Source organism: Ciconia boyciana, chromosome 5 (assembly GCF_034638445.1).
Source record: "Ciconia boyciana chromosome 5, ASM3463844v1, whole genome shotgun sequence".
In the NCBI taxonomy this organism is placed as follows: Eukaryota; Metazoa; Chordata; class Aves; order Ciconiiformes; family Ciconiidae; genus Ciconia; species Ciconia boyciana.
Genome location: NC_132938.1, coordinates 33,903,203 through 33,921,550, shown reverse-complemented (window position 1 = coordinate 33,921,550; position 18,348 = coordinate 33,903,203). Strand labels below are relative to the sequence as shown.

The following is an 18,348-nucleotide window of genomic DNA, read 5'->3' as shown; positions in this document are numbered from 1 at the left end:
ATACACCTTATTTTACTCAGACTTGCAGTGCTCTGAAAGGCTCTCACTGTAACTTCTACATGTTCTGCTCATCTTGTTGAAAGCAACCAACCATGTTTTCTTCTCCAAAGCTAGGAAGAATCTGGAAATGACCATGATACACAGGTATCTCCAGCTGGACATACTCCTTTATGTTCTACTTGGTGGTTTTTTGTTCCACCCTGTGTTTGCTTTCTCATGTATTCATGAATCCCCCCTTCATTCTCCTAGCCAATATTTTATTATACCATTAAAATTTTATGTCTGGCACAGCACTGTTGTAAGAGCGTTCTAAAATTAATAAAGGTGCAATAAATTGCAGGACCTAAAGTTTTACAGCTAACAACTTTTTTTTTAACCAACCTGATAGATATATAGATCTGTCTGTCTCTCTGTACACACATATATATAGAGAGAGACTATCTATCGAAGATTTCAGTCCATTGCTTTCCCCACTCCCTTGGTAGCCACCAGGTTTTGCCTATGACAATATGCTATTCTTAGGAAATATACAGTAATTATATTGTCTATAGAAGCCCTATGCTTGCTATGGAAATGAAAACTTGACCACATATGTATTTGTTCAACGACACTGAAAGTGCAGTCTCTAGGAAGTATACGTAGAGTTGATTAGATTGTACTGTATACTTTAAGTTGAATTATGTACTCTTGTAAAAACACTCTTCAAAATTATTTAACTTCCCATGGTATAGTCTCAGAAGGTGCAAAAAAAAATCTTTAGTGTTATCTTTTCCTGTCACATGACTAGTGCAAACACCAAAAAAATTCTTATCTTTTTGTTTCTTTTCTGGTACTTTATAAAACAGCATAACCGGTTTAGTGCCCAGACATTAAAGACTCCACTCGGAAAAGATCAACGTTATATATTCCACTCTACTTTAAATGTTTCTATTATATAACAGGAAAGATTTAGCCATAAGGGTCTTCCAGTGTGTGATGGCTGAGGACTTTTTTTTAAAAAAACCTTCTCTACCGGGGACAGTGGTGCCATCTAACCAGAAGAGCCCTCTACTGTTTGCAGGACTCGGAGGGTACTGCTTGGACCTGGCAACGTTACCTGTACTGGAGCATCTTTAGGCTTAGAAGAATATACCTCCTCCATTCAGCTGTGCCAGCCTAGTGCGTGTCCTGCAACTTAGCAGCTGTGACGAGCAGTTTGATCCTGACCTGCCAGTCATGTCAATAAAAATACTTGATGCGTGTTTCAAACGTTTTAGGTATATTTGAGTAATCAGCGTACAGGCTACTTGAGAAATAGGTGCCATATAGATTATTCAACTTTGATCTATTTCTTTGATTTAGCACTGCAATTAAGTAGATTTGGTTCAAAGAGAAAGCTCATTGGTTGATGTTTTACACTGATGTGATAATGTTTACACAGATGTGCTTTGAAATCTCAATTATGGTGGATTTTTGGGTCCCACCACATGACAGGCTCCTGTTATCTGAAGGGTAAAATAATATAACATCTATCTGTAACTGCCTTCAGAGCAGGTCCGCCTGTGCTCTCCTCTGAGGTGATTTATCTGATCATTGTATTTAGCGTTAGTTTTTTCAGTTATAAATCCCTCCACAGTAAATCACTTGCTTTAAAGCAGCCTTTTTATAATTCAGGTGCACACAGGGGCAGTACTTAGGACTGCAGTGATGAAAAGGTGTAGCATTACCTGCTTTAAAGCACCTGCCAATTAATTAGCCCTATACTCTCCATAGCAAATAAAGCTAAGCAGTCAAATCCATTTGATCTCTCAGATTTAGACTGTGACTGAAAAGACCATGGAGCAAGACGGGAGAACTACTCTTTCATGATTCTCTGCAACTTTTTTGTTTAAATGAAACCTTAAACCACCAAGCGATTCTCTCAAACTTTTGAAGGAATTAACTATGAGAGATCTTTGCATTTTATACTCTAACACTGTGTTTAACATTGGCAAGGAACTGCATTGCGTATCTTGAACGCTAAGATGGGTCATGTGGTTTGAGCCCTAAAGTTCATTAGACGTTACAGAAAAAGCAGCAAAGAAGGCAAAAGTCAAGCTCTTAGTTGTCATGTACCGTTGTTTTACCATTGCTAATAACAAATGTGTTCCACCAATACATTTGCATGTATGAACCATTCTACTTTGGGGATGAAAACAATGCATATGCTCATCTGGAACAGGACAGCAAAGTCCTAAATTGATTCAAAACACTGTAGAAAGACAACAGGGGTCTTTCAGTAGGTGATATTATTGCTCATTTGTGGTGCTCACAGACTTCGGTTACGGGCTCAATGCAAAACCCCAAAGAAGGTGGATTAGATGAGCCATCTCGCAATCTTTCTTTCTTCATCTCTGCAGGTTTTGAAAATATTTGTCCCAAACCACTGGCCTGCCCATTTATGTTTTTAAGACGTTGTGTCGATACCCCAACGCTATAGATCAGTTTCATGTCACATTAATGATAAATTAAATGCGAGGGAGAATTTGCAGAGGGGAAAACACCTCCCTGACGATGCCAATTTCTTTAGAAATTCCCCTCCTTGTAGCTGAAGCGATAAAAGGAAAGGGTAATGCATGTACATTTTATTAGCGTTTTAGAAACAGGGAGTAAAACTGTCAGATCTTTGGTTTGTTTCTTTCATGTGTGTCTGGGCAGGTCTAACCCTCAGGTAACGCCCTTTCTCCTTCTTCCCTCCTGCCTCTCCTTGCACCTGTCCACGTAGCGCTCCGGCAGCTCCCGCCCGGGCCCGGGCCCCGCTGCCCGCTGCCCGCTCCGCTCCGCTCCGCTCTGCTCCGCGCAGGGGCTGCCCCCCCCGCCCCCGCCGCGCGTGTGCGCGCCCGTGGGTGACTGCCTGCGTGCGGCGGGGCGCAGGAGGCGCGCCAGGAGCTCCCTCCCCGCCGTCATCTCAGATCAGAGGAAGGTGCGAGGAGAGGGGGAGCCGGTTTACAATTTCAAACGCAGCCTCCCCGCAGAGGGCTTCATTAGCATATGTCAGGGGGACCGCCGTATATATATATATACACGCGGGGCGTATAAACACCACCCCGCCGCCTGGCTCTCACCGGCTCGGCTCGGCTCGGCTCGGCTCGGCTCGGCTCGGCTCAGCTCAGCTCAGCTCAGCTCCGCACGGCTCGGCTCTGCCGGCCCCCCATGCTTGGGGCCCCGCCGCGCACCCCCACATGCCCGCCGGGAGAGGCCGGCAGCCGCTCTCCGCCGCAGCGCCCTAGCCCGCTCGCCCCGCGCCCCCATGGCTCCGCTGGCCGAGGTGGGGGGCTTCCTGGGCGGCCTGGACGGCCTGGGGCAGCCGGTGGGCGCCCACTTCCTGCTGCCGCCCGCCGGGGAGCGCCCGGCGCTGCTGGGGGACCGCCGGGCCCCGGCGGAGCGGGCGGGCGGCGGCGGCGCAGCGGCGGCGGCAGCGGCGGCGGCGGCGGACCTGGCGCACTTGCAGGGCATCCTGCGGCGGCGGCAGCTGTACTGCCGCACCGGCTTCCACCTGCAGATCCTGCCCGACGGCAGCGTGCGCGGCACCCGCCAGGACCACAGCCTCTTCGGTAGGCGGCTGCGGCACGGCCCGCGGGCGTGTGCGTGTGCTGCCTGTGCACCTCCACGCGTGTGTGTTTGGGGGGGGGGGTGTGTGTGCGTGTCCGTGTTATGTGCACGTGTGTCTGTAAGGGCACGCGTGTGTACCTGTGCGTGAGCAGTCGTACTCTTGGGAGGGAGGTGCGATGCCGGGAGTGCTGGGGCAGGTGGATGAGCTTCCCCCTTCAGCATTAAACCCTGGGGGCTGCACCAGGGCAAGGGAGTGGAGGAGGGCTGCGCATCCCAGGCAAGCCAAGAGACAGGCGCGTACGCCTTGCTCAGCCTGTGCTGGATGTCTGTAAGCCCATGCAGACGCCTGCAGGTCTAGTGGGAAAGGTCAAAAGTCAGGCAGAGTCTTTTTGTATTCCCTGACTGTATCGGAGCTTCTCGAGTCTTTGTAGAATATAATATAGATCACGGGCTCGGGCATGCTGACCCTTAGGCTGCGTTAGGCTGCTTTGTTTCGCAGGACAGAAAGTTGAAGCAGAGGGGCCTAAAATGCCTCTTTGCTCAAATACTTAGAATGCTTCCCAGTACTTTCTCTGTCAGTAAACCGAAAGGAGGTGAAGACAACCCAAAAATGGAAACGTTTCCTGTGATATAAGCGTGAATCCTAAATAGTAGTTGTAGGAACTGGACATCTGAACAAACCTGCCGTTGTCAGCTACATGTGAGTGTTTGTGTGTACTGGTTTAGCAGTCGTAAAAAGGTGATTAAAGAGTTTCCTATCATCCTCCCCATAGTCAAAACAATCTGCTGGAATGGCTCTTAATTGCTTTTATAACACATGGATGTTTTCAGAAGTAAAAGAGCAGTAGTCAAACAGACAGTTCTTCTCAGAAGGAAGATTTCCTACAGCGTGTAAACATGAAATAAATCTTTGCTTTAAAAGAAAAAATGTTAGCCCCAGATCAAACATTTACTGGGCTTTTTAGAAATGTTCTTCCTTTATTCTACCACTATTCTCGGCAGGTTTGTCTGATGTGGTTGCTTTGTGGGCTGAATCACCTGCTTATTATAGTTTTGAAAAAGGGTGACTTTGAAAATGATACCAGAAAGACAAAATACCTCCACCTCTTTTTATGGGACTTTGTGCTTTAGGAACTGGAAAACTAGGATGATTTACAGGCAATAGAGTTTTTAATGCTTAGTCTTTGTAAAGGATTGATTTTCTTTGCTGCTTGGTAATATAAATAAGAAACCTGCCAAAGCTCAATTAAAATTCGAAACATTTTTAATTATTGTATAGTCCAGACAGTCCATCTGTCTGAGAGTGAAAAATGGTCCTGAATGAAAAAAGAGTAATCGTAAATACAGCAAATAGACAAAACGTCATAATCAAAATCAAATGCACTATTTAAAATCACTTACCTTAGATTCAGATTTTTTTTCAATGTTTTGTGATTTTGCTGCTGCACAGCAAAATCTTAGGTACGATTCTAGAACAACTTCTTTTTGAGGCTTTGTTTACATTGTTAACAACTTCCAAAAAGCCAGTTCACACATTCCCTTTCTTTCATGTTTTATATGTACTGTAATCTCTGCATATCAATTGGTTAAATATGTTGGCATACCCTTGCCAAACTGCAGGCTTCAAATAGTGCCTCATCTCTCGAATACTTTATATTATTAATATATATTACATTTTTGGGCAAATGTAATATAAATAATGCTATAATCCAAACATTAGCAAATAAGCAACATATTTCATGCACATAAAAAGCCTGCACTGAAGATAGCAAGTTGTGTCAAGAGGTGTGGGCCCATATGCTAGATAAGATGTCTGGCAAATACTTTTTTTTTTTCTGTGGCTAGATTCTGTTATATAAAATTCCCATCTGTACTTTGATTTCCATTCAAATGATCTAATAATGGATGTGTTTTTTTAAGATAATGCTATAGAGAAAGTAAAGTATATTTTCAGGTAATTCAAACCTATCTTCCAATGTTTGAATAGGCAGTTTAGCAAATAGTGTATAATCATTATAGATTGCAACTGCATAGTACTGAAGGCTTTAGCCTCAGCACTGAATAAAATCCTTTCATATTCAACATAAAAAAAACCCCAAAAACGTTTCTTAAATGGTGTAGGATTCTTGTTCCTAGATGAGACTTCTCAAACTGCTTTCCTGTGAATGTTGTATACATTTCCATGCAATATTTGAAATTTCAGGAAAAAAAGTAGACCACATTTATTATAATATGTACATTTTCCACTTGCTTTCAACTATATTTTGGATGTTTTTATTGGTTTTTGTTACAAGTTGAGTTAAAGCAATGTCTCTTTTTTTTCTTCTTTCTTTGGATATATGTTCAGGTATCCTTGAATTCATCAGCGTGGCAGTGGGACTGGTCAGTATTAGAGGTGTGGACAGTGGCCTTTACCTTGGAATGAATGAGAAGGGAGAACTCTATGGCTCTGTAAGTACCACTTTCATGTCAGCTCGTCCATGCTGAGGTTTTGATTCACTTCTTAGCACTATGCAAACCCCTCAAGTAGCTAGGTGAGGTAGTCTTAGCTTTCAAAACACTAACATCTTTTCCTGTTGAAATGTATAATATATTCTTAAAGTATACCCTATAGCCTTGGATACTAAAGATTTGATGGGAAAACTTTCTCTGTCCTGGATGAAGAGAACTGAAAAGAAATAGTCCTCTCAAATTATGACAAAACCAGCTAAATTAAACTATCTATTAAAAAAGCATTTAGGTTGCCTAGTATCTAACTTTATTTTTATCAATACTGCAAATGTATCATAGTATACACTCTATTATCAAAAACATTGAATGCAATTGGAAAAAAAGTTAAAAGGATAGTTATGGAACAAATAAACAACAATTAATATAGTACCCTGCCTTACTTTATGTATAGCCTTATGCTGCTTTACAAATCAGGACGTGGTACTTCCAGGTACCAGCTTTTAACATAAAAGCATTCTTTCAAATGCTGGGAAAAAAAGGATAGTACCGTATGTCACAGTTAGGTACCACTGTTATTTGAAAAATCTGAGTGGTGCAAGAGTACTGGCAATACCTGTAGATCCTGATGCTTGAATGCTTGCATTTAAGAATGAAAATAAGCTTGTACTCATTAAAGTTAATTTGTATCTGTTGAATAACTTCAACATACCTGTAAAATTTAATCTTTGATAAAATGTGAGAAGTGATGCATACCGCAAAGAACACATGGAAATACCTTCCTCATCTGTTACATTTTACCTGTGTCCCTCCACCAAATCTCATTTCTAGAATGGTGGATACCCTAAGACAGAACTCTACATAATATAGTTCCTGTAGGTCAGGTGAATTTTAGTTAAAACATAAATGAGTAATGCCACCTTAGAGAGAGAGTTATCTAACTCATGTTTAAATCCAAAATTGTATATGTACAGCTCTAGTTTTCAAAAGAATCAAGGATAAATTAGGCTTCCAAACTCGGTGTCAGGTCTACATACTCTTCTTGGGTTTGATTTGTTAACAGTTAAATGAACAGTAAGGCAGCACAAAGCCTAAAACATTTTGTTTATTTTTATAACTTTTTTTTTAATGTGTGTTCAGATGTCTAGTGATAGCTTGACTTATTTTTCTTCACTGTTTCATTCTGTAGGAGAAACTAACTTCTGAATGCATCTTCAGGGAACAGTTTGAGGAAAACTGGTACAACACTTACTCATCCAATGTGTACAAACACGGAGATTCGGGGCGGCGATACTTCGTAGCACTTAACAAAGACGGTACTCCCAGAGATGGGGCAAGGTCCAAAAGACACCAGAAATTCACACATTTCTTGCCGCGGCCTGTGGATCCTGAAAGAGTTCCAGAACTGTACAAAGATGTGTTAGGATACAGCTGAGGAAGGAGGCAACTTTGGAACAAACCCATAGTGGAGCTGTTTGATCTTGCCCCTGCTTCCATGGCAATACCAGCATGGGGAATCTGCAGAGGTCTAGGACGCTGGATTGGAAGAAGCTACTTTGTGATAGGGCAAGCAAGCCTCTGTTTTCTAACCTTCGGATTAGGAGACAAAGCTTTAACGCTGGGAGTGGACCAGACTCCTTCAAACTTGCTGAACTGTTTGGTAGCCAGTAACTAGAGGGAAGTTGGAGTGTGACTTTTTGAAAACTAACAAACTCTTGGCAATTTTGTCTGGATTACCTATGGTCCATAAATTAGCAAAGAACTACCTACATCATGTGGATGAGACAATAGCTGGAAGAAATAGAAAGAGACAGACTGTAAAATAGTAATAAATCCTGAGAACTGTATATGAAGTTTTAGTGGCTCCACGTTAGTGATGGACCTTAGATGTTGACGCATCATAGTCAGAGCTGGAACTTTTCTTCAGGATGGACCTATTTATACATCTCCAGATAGCATATATTTATTTTATATATTTATTTATTGAAGAGTTTATTTTTTACTGGGATATGAAGAGAATACAAGCCCTTAACCCCAATGAGAAATCATTTACAGTGCCAATATCTACTCTGAGTAGTGTCATGATACAGAAATGACATGACATTGCAATGCATCCAAAACCTGAACATTCATATTTCATTGTTTATCAGTTACAGATAAGGTTATATTTTATGCACATACCATTGCCTTGTTACTGTCCTTATTTTGGAAAGAATGTTTAATTTTTTTTTTTGACTTATGAGAGTGCCTTACAGATCTGTATTGAGTTCAAATGCACATTTTAAAAAGGGAATTAAAAATTATTTCACTTTATTGTGATTACTGTCATTTTTAAATTGAGAGTCTCTTGGCACACTATGTGTAACACTGCAAACCTGCAACAATTGTGGAGTGTATTGCAATTACCTTGAAAGAAAAAAGTAGTATTAGCTCTTGATATCTTGATTCAAATCGTAACATGCTTGATGTGTTTTGCCAAATGGCTCCTACTGTCTTTACTAACACACAAATAACTGTTCTCTGCATTACTTAAAATTTTAATGTAGTTTCATATCTCATCACTGTATAAGATATTTTAATTATATTCCCTATAAATACGTTTAAGGGGAAACAGTATCAGAGTAAGAGGTTTCTGATATTGCTGAATGAAAAGCTTCTGTGAGTGAAGGCTGTTTCTCCCCTGAGTACAGAGGAGCCTAAGGAGACTATTTTCTTATCTTAATTCCTCCTTTAGGGAATAATCTCAGCATCAGTTTTTTGTGTGAAGACTGTCAGGACAAAGATGAGCTCTATGAAATTTACAGCTATACAACAGGTAGATCACACTAATTTAATTCAGGACTGTCAGTTACAAAGCACAAACTCCTCTGCATATTGACTTAGCTGGAAAGTCTCCATTCTGTGAGAATACTAAGGGTTGATGACAGACCCTATATGATTTAGACCTAAACCTGCTGAAGCTTGCTGTCAGATCATTGCAACCTCCACAGGAAAGGTCGGTCCAGGAAAAGGACTGCAGGAAAGGCACTCCAGGAGAGGGCAGCAATACGTGTACTGTACCAGAGGTGGTCTGTTTCAGGTGGCAATGCTCCCAGTGGGCTCCAGCTCAATTTAACTCATTTGAGTTCAGTTTCAGTTTTGTGGGAGCATACAGGGTTCAGGTACTGCACATGCATCATTTGTATCAAATCAAGGTATTAATGAAAAGCATTTTCCAGTATATAACACACTTGCTAGGACCATCACTGTACCAGAACTTCTTCCAATGTATAATGAGAAGTGGATGAGCATAGATTACTGCTGGACTATGGGCAAAATAATTGTACTTTCTGCCAAATAGAAATTGAATGCAGATACACAAAAAGATGTTTCAGCACTTTGTGGCTAGCAATATGTAACTTACTAAGGGTAAAGGCTTCATTAAAATTTCCTGAAAAACAGACAGTGGAAGATCTACTGTGCACTGAGTACAGTTTAGTAAAATAATGTTGTAATGCACTTCAACTTACCATAAAATAATGATTTTATGGGTGACACTGAGTCCCATTAGTAATAGATCAATAACTGAAGACAAAACTATATGCTTTCAATAGAAAAATTTTTCCTCTGCATGTTAGAAAGTAATTTATTCCATGTAAGTTGTGTAAAAAAACAGTGGCTGCTGCTCTGGATATAATTCCCATGCATTTCTGGCAAACACGCTCAGTGTTTAAATCATACCAATAGAAGAGTTATCTCTCTTTGGATCAGCAGTTTACTGTTAATCCAACTACCTCAAAAGTACTTTGAAAATGGAAGGGCTGTAATCATCCTTGTTATTATTATTGTGCATCTTTTTTCACAGGTACGATACAGTTCAGAACAGTAACTGAGGATAGCTTTAAGTGGTGAATAGTCAGCTGAAACTTCTGGATCCAAACACCTAGCCAACATATAGATGAAGAAGCAGAGTGATACATGCTTGTCATTTTCTTGCCCCATTCCCATTTTAGATATATGCCAATAATCCATGAACAAAATGTAATGGAGCAGGTATGGTGGTGATGAATGACTGTACAAAACCTCCAGAGCATTTGAAAGGTGTCACAGCCTCCTTTTGTAGTTCTGGTATATTGCCATTGAAGAAAGATACTGCCTTTTCCCATTTCGTTTTGCTTGTAGCATTTATTTGCTCTCTGTTACATTCTGTCCATCATGATCTTCAGATACAGTTAACGTTTTTCTACTTTGAAAACGGGGGATGCAAAACCAACACCTCAAAATAGTTACTTTCATATGTCATTAGACTAATAGCTTTAGCTGTCAGTGGTTGGTTTTTTGTGTGGTTTTCACTCCCACTTCAGAAAGCCCAACTAGAGAGAGAGGGAGAGGTTGGTTCTGTTTCACGAGTAGAATTAATGATCTAGTTTACCGCTCATTACATTTTGCATAACCCTATCAATCTGAAAGCTGTGGGCTGCTCTAATGTCATGAAGAGGGTAATCTGAAGGAGGTGACATTGTTCAAGGTTCAGAGGAAATCTCTGAAGGCAGAGAAAATGTCACATCTTGAAATAAATCCCTGCATGATTGGTTGCCCTATTTCTGCCTTTCCTTTTTTTCCAGGGAGGGAGAACCATTCAAGGTAGTTATGCTGTTTGCATAGCACGTGCGCGCCCACTTTCTGCTTCCCACTGATTCTCCTAGTAGCTGTAACATTTGGCCCTTTGATCTCAGAGCTGGATGGAAACTGAGTGCTCCATGCCCGTTCTGTATTTCTTCACATGTTTTGTTTTCTGCTGCTCTCTTTTCCAAGCTGTGTCAGAAATAATATACTAGCCATACAGAAGATTTTCTGAAATCCAGGAATAACCTTGACTTCTGAGCATATTTGGAGTTAAATCATTACTTTTAGTAATCTTTGTGCTCTTGGTCAGAATGCAGAAGGTAGAATTTTTAATAGTCATCTCTGGTAGTCTTCTAGCTGTGATAGTTACAGGATATAGGAGGACACAAGTGCCTCTGGAAATGGGTATATTTTATGAGACAAGCTGATATAATCAGAAAAAATGGACAGCTAGTCTAAAAGGCACACAGTCCTTTCATTGGTCTGAACCATTAGCATTTGCATGGAGCAGTTTGGTCCCATCCGTATCTTCATGGTTTCTGTCATAAGCTTATTGATGTTATCTTTCATCCTCAGGTGTGACAGCCAGCTTCACTGATCCTATCTGAAAGTTCAAATCACTGGTATGGCCATGCACTCTGATAGCATTCCAGGGTTGTGCAGAATTTACTTTCTGACATGTGAGAGTCATTTAACAAGTGCATTTTCATAATAACTTTCATTTCCAGCTATATCTTGATGTACTTTGTTAACTCTTTTTTTCATAGCCATCCAATCTTGCTTCAGTAACTTTCTGAAGTTTTACTTAAAGATAGGTCTTTACCACCAGCTGTATGAGCTACAGGTGTGATTTTTTTTTTTTTTTTTCAGTTTATGTAATCACATTAGTACCACTGTGTGCTGCTTTTGGCTGGGATAGAGCTAACTTTCTTCATAGTAGCTAGTATGGGGCTATGTTTGGATGTGTGCTGGAAACAGTGTTGATAACACAGGGATGTTTTAGTTCCTGCTGAGCAGTGCTTACACAGAGTCAAGGCCTTTTCTGCTCCTCACCCCACCCCACCAGTGAGTAGGCTGGGGGTGCACAAGAAGTTGGGAGGGGACACAGCTGGGACAGCTGACCCCAACTGACCAAAGGGCTATTCCATACCATATGGCATCATGCTCAGCATATAAAGCTGGGGGAAGAAGAAGGAAGAGGGGGGAGATATTTGGAGTTACGGTTTTGTCTTCCCAAGTAACTGTTACATGCAATGGAGCCCTGCTTTCCTGGAGATGGCTGAACACCTGCCTGCCCGTGGGAAGGAGTGAATGAATCCCTTGTTTTGCTTTGCTTGTTAAACTGTCTTTGTCTCAACCCATGATTTTTCTCACTTTTACCCTTCCGGTTCTCTCCCCCATCCCACTGTGTGGGAGTGAGCGAGCGGCTGGGTGGGGCTTAGCTGCCAGCTGGGGTTAAACCGTGACACACCGTACCATGGCTCTAGTTATACTATTGCAAACCATTAGGTTTGCCTTACTCCTTTTTGTGTACAGCAAAGAACTAAACAGAGGAAAGGCAGTTTTATACACCATAAATGCATCTTCACTATTGCCTTAATGTACTGGACCAAGCCTGTGTCATAAATACTGAGAACACTGTGGTAAGATGCTTAAGTTTTGCTCATCTTGGTCCATATTGCATGGAGATGCTATCAGTAAGAAGGCCTTTTGGGAATCTTCTCTGCATTTGGTCCTTTTGCTTTTTGTGGGAGAAAAACTATTGACTTCACTGCTGTTAAATTCTCTGCAATTATTTGGTGGGATTTTTTAGTAGTGCAGCCATTTGAAGACTCATGTTATATGAACATAACAATGGCTGCATGAGATCAGACAGTGCCACATCTCCACTGCATGAGGAAGAGAGTAAGAATAAGACAGGCGTATATTCTGGGCATTCATTTTAGAACCCCAACTAGGATTAGGACCTGAAGTCAATTCTCCTCTGGGTTATTTCCCTTTCCGAGGTAGAAAAGTGAAGTAAACATTTCACAGTGTTGAAGAACATGATGGTGGAATTCTAAGCTTCCTGGATGTCTGCATCAGCCTGCACTTTATCAGACATTTCTCTTAAGGCAATTTCCTTTGCAGTAGTATATTCAGCTGTTGTAGTGAGATCGTTGCTGTTAGTGTACTTGGTGTCAGCGTACGTCTGGATGTACATGTGCTCATCTCAGTACAAGGCAATACATATATTGCTAGAGAGAGAAAGAGAACATTCTGAAGTTGTTATATACCATCAAAATGTTAAGCAGGAAAATTTGGTTTATGGCATTAGTTTTAACTAAGTTTTTGATACAAAGTTTTGCAGCACTTTTGACAATGCTGTATGGGTTCTTAACAGTCAGAGATTCATGGGCAGAAAACCAGAAAGGTGTAAAAGCTTCTCAGGTGGAACATACTTAACCATGACATCTTTATGAATAAGTTGTGCGCAAATAGGAAGAAAAAAAAAAACAAACAGGGAAGAGGTCAAACAGTTACTCCTATTGCCAGTTGGAGAGATATTAAGTTTCAAACAGAAATTGGTTGGCAGCTTGCCAAAATAACTATTTCATCTGCAACATGATCAGACACTAGAACCATTCTGGAAGTTCAGGAAAAAGAGAAAATACTGAATTAAGGCAGCGGTGACAATAGCTCTCTGTATTTCGAACATATCCAAAAATGCTATTGGTATTGTTCTCTTATTATAGCAAACCTCTAGTAAATGCAGTTCATAGGGAAAGGAGTAACAGTGTTAGAAAGGCAGTCTTTTGAAAGTGAGCTTAATACAAATCTTTCTGTGATAAAGTCCTGGTTTACATATTTTGTCTAATTATAGGAAAATTGAATCATACTATATTCACACATAAAATATCACAAACCACATAATATTACTTTCATGGATATCTTCAAGTCATGAGTGTCACTTGATTTATGAATAGAGCCCAAGTTAAGTCACATTTGTCTCCCAAATGTCATCTTTTATATATACATATCTACACTAGCATTTATTTATGGATGATGCTTTTCAAATTAGTTACAAGTGTTTCCTTCGTTCCTGGCAATAACAGGCTCAGTGGTTGACTGTTTCAGGGAACGTGTTTGTCTCTTTATTATTCATGCAAGATCTTCCATCCATCTCTAATTCCAGTGGCTATAAGGTGCCATAGACATGAACACGGGTCTCAAGGTGGGTACATTTGCATTAGGGTGGTTTCATCTGTACGTAGCTGAGGTATCAGAAGATGGTGATAGGCAACTATGCTTACACCTAAGAGTTTTTAGCAGTTCACCCCTATTGTGCTGAAGCTTCTGGAGCATGAAGTAATATTAGCTACCAAGTCATCAATATCCTGATAATGCTAATTCTATGTCTCCTATTTTGCTGGAGCCAGAAAATATAATTTTCTTTTTTAGTAGAGGTGTGGATGGAAGCCAGTTGGCTAGGGCTTGGCATGAACATGATGGAGGTGAAATGATAGGAAGGGGAATATTGTCAGGACTTTTTGCAAACTCCGAGATGATTTTCACAATTAGTCTTTCTTACTAGAGAGCCTACTGATCAGGTGGGTTATCAGATTTTGAACTCCAGCCAGAAACTCTTTTTCTTTTCAGCTGGACAAAGACTGTGTCTTCATCTCTTAGATTTAGCACCACTTTGGCCGTCTACTCTTTCTGAAAAGTAGCATAGTCCAATGAGAGCATGAAAAGTCAGAACTTCATTCTGCTTTTTGTTCTGCCTTTTCCTCTAACTATTCAACCTTGGGACTAGCTATTAAAGTCTTTATATCTCAATTTCACCACCTATAAGGGGACAATATCTCTAATTAATCATTAAGCTAAACAAATGCAGAAAAGTCTTATATATAACTGTGTAAATTTGTCAAGAAATTTAACCTGCTGCAGAATGGTTCTATTAAAATGGTCTATACCTTTGGTAACTTTTAACACGAAGATGTGGATGCATGCTTGTAGCCTGCTGTATTCCAGATATGATTTAGAGTGGGTTTTGATTTTTAAAATGTCAGATGGTAGCTTTTCCTGTTCAGGAAACTCCTTGTCATGGTTCTGCAAAGCTATGCTGTGTTGCTGGCCCTCCAGTCAAACTTTCAGAACTTAGAACTGTAGTTCTTAACAGATAGATCAGAGGCTTCTCTCTTTTTTTTTTTTTTTTTTTTTCCAAAAAACGCTTTAGGTACCCTCTGTGATTTAGTGTAGGGATCTGGATACATGTTTTTTTCTTATTGCTCTTTTTCCAGCTAATCCAAAATAATTCCTACTCTTGCTGCAGTCTTATTCCTCTTTGCATAATCAGTCAGTAGATTTTTGCTGTGAGAAGATTGCTTTGTCCAAACTTTCCTTAGTGAGCTGGAATCCAGTACTTAACAGTCACCAAGTGCTCAGCAAATGCTCTTAATTCTACGATATTATCTTTCTGTATAAACTAGAAACTGCCGAACACTAAACCCTAAACCCTGTGTGGCATAGTACCTAGCCACTCACTTTCTCTTTTAGGTCATGGTGCCATGGGTATCTATTCCAAAATCACAAAGTCTCCTGAGGTGAGTTTTGTGCTTTGTGATTGCTGAACACTGTAAGGTGCAGTATGAAATTGTCTCATGCAGTATGCAATTGCCTCATGCGATTAGAAATCTCATGGCTGTATTCAAGTACCATTGCAAGCACCACATTGCATTTGATTTATTACTAAAAATTGGGTCCAAGATACCTGCATTTGTGTAGTGGTTGTGGTTTTGTGGCTTATAACCTCAGTTAACTCCTTAAGTTTACTGTAATGAGGAGGTAAATTCTTTTATCTAGGAATGTGTCTGCTAATCTTAACTATGTAAAGTGTTCTCTGTTCTGATGATGGTGCTAGGAAAACAACAGCAATAAGGAATATGTAGATGTTTCTGTAGGTTTTCTTTGTGGCATATACACCTTGAAAAGCTCAATTCGTCTAATTCTAAGTTATTAGCAGAGTTTGGCGTAAGCCATTCTATCTGCTCTGTTGACAATTTTTCATACAGTGAGTCTGTATTTTCTTAATGCTTTTACCTCCTCTCACCTTCTTTAGGTCACTCTTTAGGATGCATTTCCTATCCCTGAGCATCTCTGAGAGCAGATCACTTGCAGCTCATCAATGGTCCTTCAAAGACTGTTGCAAGAGAGCAAAAATAAGGTACATCTCATAACCAGCTATTGCGTGTGTTTTTTTGATATTTTGTTCTTGTTGCTTTGGGGAATTAGGCAGTGCATGCAGGGTCAAAAACCAAACCTATCTTGGCTGTGCAGTGTACTAGCCCTTGCTACCTTTACATATTTAGTCAGCCCTTTGACAGTGTTTTAAATGAAAAGGTGACAGATGATGAAGGACATATAGCACTCTCATATGTTTTAATATTTAAAAAAGAGGTACTATTGTTTCAAAACAGCAAAACTCTTTTATCTCATGAAGAAACTTCAATAGTTCTATGAAAGATTTGGTTTCTTAAAAAGGTGGTGAGTGTGCCCATATGTTTTCATATGATTCTTTTATGATGTTGGCCAGCATTGATGAAATTAGCATGTTTTGATCTATATACAAGTTGTTCATAAAGAACTTGAAAGGAGTAGTTAGGAAAATCCAAGTGCTGAAACATTTAAGATATACTTTCTGGTCTCACTTTTGTGTGATTGTCAGCCAGGGACTATCATGATCACGGTAGCTTGCCAATTGCCTGCCGTAGATACAATATTTATTGCTGCAGTGGGGATTTCCTATCAGAGATCTGAAGACAGACTTTTATACATTGTTTCTCCTAGGTAACCTATTCAAATCAGCAGAAGAGATCTGATAGTAAAGGAAAAATAATCAAAAGATATGTATTTTTGATCTTTGGGTTTATTTGAACCTCATTTTTTTGTTCAGGTTTTCCTTCACATAGCTGAAAAAAAGAGAAGGAAATTGGCTGGTGCTCTGCTTTTCTATATAAAATTCATAACTGTGTAATGATATTAAAATTAATGTATCTTGCTACTAACTTATGAGGTATAACATTTATTTTTCATGCTATCAGAAAGTAGATATATACAGTTTAGCAGGAAATAATCTCTTTTAAGTCTGTTGGAAATATGTGGGAATACTCAGCTAACCAAATCACAATTGGCTAACATTTCTGCTTCTCTTTTCCTAAGACAGAATTAGACAGCTGCCCAAAGCCCTGAGAATGGCAGGATGGGGTTAACATATTCTGAATAATTCCCAGTCCCATGTCCCTCACTATTTGCACAAACTATGCTCTCCATACAGTTGCTTCCCTCCAAAAGTTGACCTGTCAGTCATCAATTATTCTTCTATATACATAGCCTCCTATCTTCCCTTCACCAGCCACATTCAGCTTACTGAGGAAATCAAGTCTTCCCGATTGTCCTCACATTTATAGAAACTATAGCCTGAACTCCTTTATCAATCAATATCTCCTGTTTCATTGGAGAGAGCTGGACTTTTCTGATGAAGGCTATGCCACAAATGCTTGTACTGTTTAGTGTTTACTGTCAGAGGCAACTCTGGATTTTGAAGAGCTGCCCCTGCTTTTACAAAGAGACTCTTACTGCTTCCAAGGAAGCCATTGCCTTGCCTCCCGAGACATGCCAAATCCCTCACCCAGTGTGGCTACCTTAGCCTGCAGCGCTGACACTGGGGCGTTTCTGTGCGAAGGGATGCGGCTGAGGCCGATGAAGGAGCAAGGCTAGGAAGCGCAGATGAGTGCCGGAGTACAAGCAGTGCACTGAGGGATGTGTGTCGCAGCAAAGGTGTGTGTGCAGGGAGGGGAGGCAACGGCAGCCTGACATCAAACTGCTTTGCTAGCATTTAGCCCTTGGTTATATAGCTGGGAAGCAGGATCAGAAACTGTCTGGTCTGATGCAAATGTCATTGGCTGTCTACCCTTAAAAGGCAGATGAACTTTTTTTTTTAAAAACATTCAGTAGAATTACACACGACTTTCCATTTTCTCTGAACTATGGCACCTGAGGCCTCTTGTGGTACAGGCTTTCATATCCCTGAGCAGTCTGTATTTTATTTGCCAGATAAATAGTGAAACAAGGGTGATTACTGGCAAATATAGCGGTGTTTTTCTCATGATCTACAAACTGTATGGGGAGCACAAACTGTATGGGGAGCATGAATTTATTTGATAGGGAATGCTCATCAAACTATAATTTGATAGTAACATTTTTTTATCACCAATGACTGATGATACAAAAATCTAAAGACTTTGGACTACCTATTCTGTCCTGGTCTGACACATTCACTCATAGATAAAACATAATATTAGAGTTACGTGCTCATATACACCTCTGTAGTTTTCCATGTCTACAATTTACACTTAAAATTTCCTAAATCCCTTTGATGGCTCTGTAGCACAAAAGATTATGTTCCAAGAAATTTTTTAAAAATTTGAAACAGTAATGTATTAGTAAAAGTGAATGTGAGAATGTTGTTTCAAATCTGAGTTAATACGTCATTGTGTCCAATGAGAAGGGTATTTGCCAGAGGGTATTTCAACACGAAGGCATGATAGGACACATACTGCAGAGCCATTAGTGAGTGCTTCAGCTTCACTGGGAACGCTAGTCACCTATGATGCATCTTAACAAACTCATAAAACATGATCTGTAATATCTTTTTGCTACAATCATAATAATAATCATAATCCT

The 18,348-nt window shown here is 40.2% G+C and overlaps 1 protein-coding gene across 1 annotated transcript; it reads left to right on the top strand.

Annotated features, from left to right (window-relative positions):
- Nucleotides 1-3,009: 3,009 nt before the first annotated feature.
- Nucleotides 3,010-7,453, top strand: FGF20 (fibroblast growth factor 20). The gene is given in 4 exon segments (XM_072862365.1): nt 3,010-3,044; nt 3,046-3,572; nt 5,918-6,021; nt 7,208-7,453. Coding segments are annotated over 4 exon segments (912 nt in total).
- The last annotated feature ends 10,895 nt before the right edge of the window (nt 7,454-18,348 follow it).